This window comes from Mandrillus leucophaeus, unplaced genomic scaffold (genome assembly GCF_000951045.1).
Source record: "Mandrillus leucophaeus isolate KB7577 unplaced genomic scaffold, Mleu.le_1.0 Scaffold70, whole genome shotgun sequence".
NCBI classification, from domain to species: domain Eukaryota; kingdom Metazoa; phylum Chordata; class Mammalia; order Primates; family Cercopithecidae; genus Mandrillus; species Mandrillus leucophaeus.
This window is the reverse complement of record NW_012107586.1, coordinates 4,207,942-4,215,810: the sequence shown is the minus strand read 5'-3', so window position 1 is coordinate 4,215,810 and position 7,869 is coordinate 4,207,942. Positions and strand designations below refer to the sequence as shown.

At 49.8% G+C, this 7,869-nt stretch overlaps 1 protein-coding gene and 1 long non-coding RNA gene across 3 annotated transcripts; both read right to left on the bottom strand.

The window, feature by feature from the left end:
* Positions 1 to 758: 758 nt before the first annotated feature.
* LOC105528058 lies at positions 759 to 1,728 on the bottom strand. Its single transcript, XR_001004307.1, has 2 exons — positions 1,226 to 1,728; positions 759 to 909 (listed from the first exon to the last, which is right to left on the bottom strand). It is a non-coding gene; the product is annotated as an uncharacterized LOC105528058 (long non-coding RNA).
* Positions 1,729 to 2,735: 1,007 nt separating this feature from the next.
* FAM134A (family with sequence similarity 134, member A) lies at positions 2,736 to 7,826 on the bottom strand. 2 transcript variants are annotated; one of them, XM_011964630.1, is made up of 9 exons: positions 7,428 to 7,826; positions 6,690 to 6,720; positions 6,207 to 6,342; positions 5,700 to 5,784; positions 5,250 to 5,393; positions 4,992 to 5,086; positions 4,681 to 4,816; positions 4,146 to 4,441; positions 2,736 to 4,040 (listed from the first exon to the last, which is right to left on the bottom strand). In XM_011964630.1, exons 1-9 carry the CDS (start codon positions 7,582 to 7,584, stop codon positions 3,825 to 3,827), a joined length of 1,296 nt encoding a protein of 431 aa, XP_011820020.1. In that variant the 5' UTR covers positions 7,585 to 7,826; the 3' UTR covers positions 2,736 to 3,824. The 2 variants fall into 2 exon arrangements, with proteins under 2 accessions (XP_011820020.1, XP_011820019.1); XM_011964629.1 differs by having other exon boundaries at positions 2,736 to 4,441.
* Positions 7,827 to 7,869: the final 43 nt, after the last annotated feature.

The window sequence follows — 7,869 nt, the reverse complement described above, 5'->3', positions numbered from 1 at the left end:
TTTGAGATGGAGTCTTGCTCTGCTGCCCAGACTGGAGTGCCGTGGCATGAACTCGGCTCACTGCAACCTCTGCCTCCCAGGTTCAAGTGATTCTCCCACCTCAGCCTCCTGAGCAGCTGGGACTACAGGCACACGCCACCACACCCGGCTCATTTTTCTATTTTTAGTAGAGATGGGGTTTCACCATGTTGGCCAGGCTAGTCTCAAACTCCTGACCTTGTGATCCATCCTCCTCGGCCTCCCAAAGTGATCAGATTACAGGTGTGAGCCACCGCGCTGGCCCAAAATACCAACTTTTAAGGGAGCAGACAGAGGAAGAGAAGTCCAAGCTGACTTTAGTTGGAAACTAAAAGCAAAACATGGTGATAATATTGTCCTTCCATGATGGAATTATTCTTAGAATCACCGCCCTTGATCATTATACTTTTGAAGATCATTTAAATTTACTGTTTTGCAATATTCCCTTGACTAGAAAAGTAAATTCTACCTAGCACTATTATCAACCAAACTCAACTCATATCTGCCCTCTGAAGTCCTGCAGACAAACCTTTGAAGTTGGAAGCCAGCTGATGTGAACCAATTCAGCTGTCTTCTTGGATTAGAGGTTCCCAGTTCCTCCAACAGTTTGTCTTATGATGATTTTCAGCCTTCATTTCTAGCAGTCATCTCCTGGACATACTACAATTTGCCCACAAGCATAGCAAGCCATCCTCTGGAATTATTAGAATATTTGTGCACAGGACACTAGAATTATCACATTTCTTGTTTTGGAGACTACGCTTTTATTAATGCAGCCTAAAATTAAGTTTACAAGCAGCAACATTAAACTATTAGCTGTTTGAATACATAGCTAAAATGTACTGCCTCCTCCCCCAACATAAATATGTAGCCAACTCTTCTCCCCCCAACCTGTACTTTCCTTTTTTTTTTTTTTTCTGAGACAGAGTCTCACTCTGTCGCCCAGGCTGGAGGGCTGTGGCCGGATCTCAGCTCACTGCAACCTCCGCCTCCCGGGTTTATGCCATTCTCCTGCCTCAGCCTCCTGAGTAGCTGGGACTACAGACGCCTGTCACCTCGCCCGGCTAGTTTTTTGTATTTTTTAGTAGAGACGGGGTTTCACCGTGTTAGCCAGGATGGTCTCGATCTCCTGACCTCGTGATCTGCCCGTCTCGGCCTCCCAAAGTGCTGGGATTACAGGCTTGAGCCACTGCGCCCAGCCCCCAACCTGTACTTTTCCAATTGATTTTTGTTTAGCTTAATTGTAGGTTTCACATTTCTGCTTTTTTCTTTTACTCATATGAAAACCTTTGGCCCTTTCATCATGGGGCATAAAACGGCCAAGACACCTGATAATAGAAAAAAAAAATCATAGACAAACATGTAGCAACCATCAGACCATGGTGAATGTAAAGAATAGACCCTCATGAGGCCGGGCGCCGTGGTTTACACCTGTAATCCCAGCACTTTGGGAGGCCGAGGTGGGTGAATCACCTGAGGTCAGGAGTTCGAGACCAGCCTGGCCAACATATTGAAACCCTGCCTCTACTAAAAACACAAAAAATAGCCAGGCATCGTGGCACACACCTGTAATCCCAGCTACTTGGCTGGCTGAGGCACAATTTTTTGAACCTGGGAGGCGGAGGTTGCAGTGAGCCAAGATTGCGCCATTGTACTCTAGCCTGGCCACAGAACAAGACTCCATCTCAAAACACAAACAAACAAAAAAGAATAGACCTTCATCAGACTCCAGGCCTCTGGAGAATATTCTGATCCAGCTACAAGCTTCTGGTTCTATTGTCAATGTCCAATCTTAGTAAGAAAACGGATTAAAGATAGGACATGTGGCAGCCATTGCCTGATTGGTTAATTCTTTTTCTTGAATTGCTTGCTTATTGATTAGAACTGTTTTCCCATTCCCCTCTGAAATCTCTAAATGATGGAAAAGTTCGAGTTCCTTCAGTGACACAGGACAGGGGCTCAGTCAAACCCTGGAATGATTCTCAGTCAAATGTGAAGCAAAGAGAAAAATTCTTACACACTTAGGAAAGACATGGCATAAAAGTCAACCTCAGAAAGACAGGTAACATTACCATATGGTACCTCCAGCAGAAAGACAGGTAGCATTGCCATATGGTACCTCCAGCTGAAGGCGGAGAACATGAACTCATAAAGGAGGCCATCTGCTCAGTTCTGTGCAGAGGAAGGCTTGCCATGTCCACTGTTAAGCCAAGGTTATCAGATTGGTTCTCTATAGTTCCCACATCCTTGTGCATCTTCCTACCTGTGCCCTATTAATGGACAGGCGCTGTTTGATGCATTTGCTGAAGCCAAAACTGCTTGGGTTTGGGTTCTGGCTCCACAATTTACTGGTACCTGTGGCCTTCAGGAAACAACCTGTCTATAAAATGAAGTTAATAATAGTACATATCTGAGCTGTGAGCAAAAATCTTAATACCTATAAATTACTCAGAGCAGAGCCAAGCACATACAATGGACTCAGTAACTGTTAAGATACTATTTCTTCAGTGTTCCTTGGCTCCAACTCATTTCTAACACAGTTTGTAAAGGTCCTCTATTGCTTGTTTGGCTTCCCCAGCGTAGACAAATCTGGGCTGAGTTGTTAGCACGTAGATGGGTGAAGACTTCTTAAGAAAACAGTGTTAAGGTTGTAGGCCACATGGTAAAACATAATTGTTATGGTCCCAAATTTCTACTGATTGGGAAGACAAGGCAACTTCCTCCTGCATACACTTTATTCACACATGCTAAATCTCACTAAACAGATCACACTGTCAGGGAAGATGGCTAAGGAGAAGCTAGGATTGTCAAGGTAATCCTTGCTTCCGCCGTGTTTTGCAACAAGGTAATAAACAGCCAGAACAGACTAGGGTGAAGCAGGTAAGGGTGAGGAGAGAACGCAGTGCAGTGCAGGGGGTTGAAGGCAGCTCACAGTCAGGGAGGCAGCAGTTCTAGCCAATCAACACTTTATTTTTCAAGTCAACACCTGCACAGATGTTACTGTCCACTTCCTGACCCTAGCAGGGGGTCCCACTACACTTGGATCACCCAGAGGAGCAGTAAAGAAGCTCCTCATCTCAAGACAGAGCGCATGCTCACCAACTCCAGTGCTGGCGCATGTACTGTCGGATCCCTGCTCTCCTGCATCATGAAAGGCCGGGCTGAATGGGGCAAGGATGCAGTGAAGGTTACACAGACTATAGTGACTTAACAGTGTAACTACTGGCCTGACCCACTGCCCCACGTTTACTTTTTACTTCCCAGACCAGGAGCCTCCCTAAAGCTTGGCCAGTGCCCATGGGATAGGAGGAGCTGGCAAAGGATGGGGTTGAGCTGCTAAGGACAGGACACAGCAGGGAAATAAAGCAGAAAGGAACACAAGAGAGAAAAATTATAAAGTGCCTTAACTAAACAACCAAGTGGGACATGAGGGCACAGCAGCACAGGTCCCTGAGGATAGGAGGAAAAAGAAAGGGCCAGACCACCAGGGCTTGGGGCATAGTGGAATGAGAATAGAGATGAGGCAGGGAGGCAAGCACAGGCTGTGGGAAGGAGTTCCCTAGCCCTGTTCACATCCACTAACCCAAATGGAAAATTATTTACAAATTTAAAACCAATCCTAGGCACAGGTACTGCACCATGCCCCCAGGACAGCAAGCAGGCAGGCAGGCAGAGGGTGGAATGGCTACCATCCGACAGCCAGCTTCCCCACGCACTGCCCCTCCCCAGAGTGGTAGGCAAAGGAGGGAACAGCAACACTCCTAGCCAGGAAGCCCTACTGTGCCTGCAGCTCCTTCCCCAGTGGCTCATGGCTCTGCCACGGCCTGAGCTTCTTGGTCTGACTGTACCAGAGAATGGGTGTCGGGCCCCAGGGGTGGAGCATCAGGGGGTTTTGGAGGTGTCTCTGGCTCCAAGCCCAGCTCTGCATTCAGCTGCTCCAGCTCCCCCTGATCCAGCAACTCAAAGTCCTCAGTGGTGAGTGCCTCTTCTTCCTCAGGGGCAGGCAGGGGCTGGGGTGAGTCCTGGGGAATAGGTGGGAGAATGGAAGGGGAGGGGGCCGGGTCACTTCCAGCAAGGCAAAGTGGAGGTGACAGGGTGCTGGGCAGAGCAGTGAGACCACCACTCACTGCCTCGGGGCTCAGTGTCTCCACTGGTCCTCCAGGGGAGCATTTCACTCCATCTTGGGGGGACCCTGCCCCATTGAAGTGCGTGTTCACAAAGTGGAGGGGGGATGAGAGCCGAAGCAAGGTTTCCTTAGCTGCCACATCTTCTTCCTCTTCCTCTGAGTCCAGGGCTTGCCTTGACAAGGCTTGAGGACGGCCCAGTAGGTCTTCGGGAGGGGCCAGCTCTGCCTCCTCTCCCTCCCCTAGGTCCCGGCTTAGGGTCTCCTCTGGTTCACTTGGCAGGCTCTGCTGGTCCAAATCTGTGCAAAGAACAAAGAACTAAGGATGGGCCTGCTGCTGCTCTGATTAGCCACAACAGCCAATGAGTTTAAGGATGAGAATTCAAGACATGGAAAGCTGGGCCAAGCCCTAGGTGTTAAGGTCTTTTAGGAGCTGAGTAGAATTAGAGTCAGTGGGCCAAAGAGCACAGCAAGTACCCATGGTAGGTAACACAAAGATTGTGGGGGGGTGCAGCAGGGCAACAAAGGGCTACCCGTACCCTCGGAGACATCAGTCAGCTGCGGAGTTGTGGCCCGGGATACGGAGAAGCCACCACTCTCCAAGATAGAAGCCTCCTCATCTGACAGCTCTGAGTCTGTAATGGCCAAGGCCAATGCTGTTTTCTTCACATCCACCTGGCAGGAGAACCAGGATGAACACGACATGTGAGGGGCTAAGAGAACCAATTTATCAGGAGCATCCCCTCTCCCAAAACCTCTGGCTTCCACATCCTTTGGAGGTGGCAGCTCCAAAGCAGAAATATTTTTCCTCTGGCTTTCTGTTTGATACCCCGTCTTCCCTGGACCTCACCACTGGGGAGAAGCCAGCCAGCTCTGCCTCGCTTTCGCTCTCTGTCTCTGCCAGTGGCTCATCACCTCCTGGGGGTGCATTCTTCCCTTGCCGCTCTAGAAAAGCAAGAGTAGTAGAGCAGTGACCAAGCATGAATGATGGGAGGGGAGACAAATACAGTTAAAGAACTGGAGAAGATCTCAATTCCAGGGCATCGCATGAGCCCCAAACCAAGGCCCTCCCGCTCTTTCACCCTCCTGGATTAGGGCAGCCCCTTACTCCTCTTGTCGTGTTTGTGATGCAGGGCATTGGCTTCTGCCTTCATGCTGTAGTCCAGCTGCATGAGCAGGGGCTCCAGGCGAGTGTACATCCTCTGGATCAGCTCATGATAAACCACCAGGGGCCACAGCAGGATACTCAACACTATGGGTTAAGAATGTCAACTAAGAGCTCCCTACGTCAATTTCCTAAGAGCCCCCATTCAGCTGGTCCCTAAACTGAAGTGCTGAAGGTAGGCAAGGTCCTTTCCCAAGTCAGTGCCAACCTCTTCTTGCCACATCCACTGCCCTCCTCCCCAGGTTAAGTCTTCCACAGTTACTAATACTAAAGAATCCCTGGAGATCTCCACAAATCAGAAACTGAGCAGAGACCATAGTCTTTCCTCTGGGTCAGTCCAAGGAAAGAAGAAAGCAGAGGGCTTTAAATAGGGCAGGGACAGACCCTACTCACAGACAATGTAGGAAATCATAATCCCTGGAACATAGTGTCCCAGCACAGCCAACACAGCACAGCCAGAGCAGACTCGAACACAGAACTGCAGAGAAGAGCACAAGTCTAAGAACAGCACACTGAGATATGCGCCCTGCTCAGCAGGGTAAAAAACTACTGCTCAGCTGGTAGGATAGGTATGTCCTCGAGGAATGGGGTGGTCCAGTTTGCTTAAGAGGATGCTCAAGACCACCAATTCAGGAAGCTGCCAATAGATAGTACCCACCACCTGTAATTCACACTTGTCTGCCTTGGCAGGAGAAAAGCGTCAGGCTATCAGAAGCTTATTTCCTGAGGTGAGACTGCCTCCTGCAAGAGGGACTAGCTGTGAATGTTGCCTCAAAAAGGCGCCCAGGCCTCTTCTTTCAGGGTCTTAAACCCGGGAATTTACATCGCTCCACTCCCATTCCCCGCCACCTCTATACCCCTTCAGTGTAGTGAACTGTTATATGATGTAGGGGAGGTTACCTGAGCTGGATTCTGCCTCTTGTACTGCAGCAGCTCCTGCAGGTGAATCTGGAAGGTGAGCCAGCTCTCAGCCAGGTATCTGCACAACTCGGGCACACTCAGCAGGTGCGGCCGGGCGCCTGACCCCGCACCCTCACTGGGGAGACATGACATAACCCCTGGAGGCCTCAGATACCAGATTCCTAGACACTTAAATCCCTCTGAGAATGCCAATGATATCTTTAGTCTAAAAAAGTAAACAACCCCACCTCCCAAAAGGAGGCTGTCCTGGTCTTAGGAAGCAAAGCCAGGAGGACCCAACCCTCTGCCCCAAAAGGAGCAGGCACAAAACCACCTACACAGGTGCCTAGGACCATGAAAAACCCATGGCTTGTTACCAGTTCATTCACAATGCTGGGGCACTGCCCTGCTCCTTGGTGACACCGGCACCGGCAAGCAGGACAGGATGTGGGCATTTGTCTTCAAGAGGTGGCCTGTACTCACCTGTCAGAGTGTGACTCCTCTGGGGATGATGCTAGAGAGAGCGGAGAGGGACAAATTATTGAGTGATAGGGGCCCTGGGAGACACTTCCCAAGGCAGAAATAGCTGTCCCTCCTCTGCAGCCCCAGAGCACTTTCTTCAGATACCAATGGGGGAGCTGTTACATGTTTTTGTTTGCCTCTGTCTCCTTCTTTAGACATTAATCTTCTCCAACATGAGAACTACATTTTACTCATGCTTATCTCCCAAGCAACTCACACACAGCCTGTCACCTATTAAGCAAATTATATGGATAACAAGAAAAACAACACTGACGTTCTATTTATATAGCTTACATATAAAGCACTATCATAAGCATAGGATGTGTATTAACTCATTAATCCTCTTCTCACCTCTCTATGAAGTAAAATCTATCATCCGTGTTTTACAGATAAGGAAAGTGAGGCAAACAGAGATTGAGCTACTTTTACAAGGTCACAGACATGGTAGGTGGCAGAGCAGGGAATGGAACCCAGGCAATATGGCTGCAGACTTCACCATCTTAACCACTGCACCTACAGTAGCATTAATTTGGGAAAGCGGCAATTTTCATTTTAGGGAATTCCCTACAAAAAGGAAGTGGGCTATGCCTGGGAGGCAGGTGGCCTGCTGTACGTTCCCCTCACCATTTAACTCCACCCAGCGGAATCAGGCACCAAGCAAGTGCCCAATGGGTGCTTACCGAATGAAGAAACACTCACCTGACACGTCAGGGAGAAAGCGAGGCTGCCAGAGATCCAGCAGAAAATAGGCCAAAAGTGAGACGCTGAGTAGGAAAAAGGGCCGGAGGGACGAGGAAGACAGCAACCTTAGGGAGAAGACAGGCACCTCAGCAGTGAGTGGGTGAGAGAGACGCATGCATCCATCTCAGAAGGTGGAAAGGCGCCTACTGATGGGGGAATGGCACCTCCAGGCCTGACTCGCGACTCGCGACTCACGACTCAGAGACGGAAGAAATCTAAGCGGATGTCAGCCTGCAAAAACTGGGTACGGGTCATGCCCCCCAGGCCAAGTGATAACCCAGAAAGGGGAATGGTGCTCTCGACCCCTCCCTCCCAAGCTCTCCCGCTCATCCCGGCCCCGGCCCCGCCCCCTCCTCCGCGGCCGTTACCAGAAGAGGCCGTTGAGCGCGGCAGCCGTGAC

Excerpts from the sequence above, each read along its gene's own strand:
- FAM134A (XM_011964629.1), bottom strand. The coding sequence starts at position 7,584 with ATGCGTCTCTCTCACCCACTCACTGCTGAGGTGCCTGTCTTCTCCCTA. Across the intron at positions 5,785-6,206 it reads AGAGGCAGAATCCAGCTCAG|TTCTGTGTTCGAGTCTGCTC; the intron begins GTAACCTCCCCT and ends TCTTCTCTGCAG. Across the intron at positions 5,087-5,249 it reads TCACAAACACGACAAGAGGA|AGCGGCAAGGGAAGAATGCA; the intron begins GTAAGGGGCTGC and ends TTGCTTTTCTAG.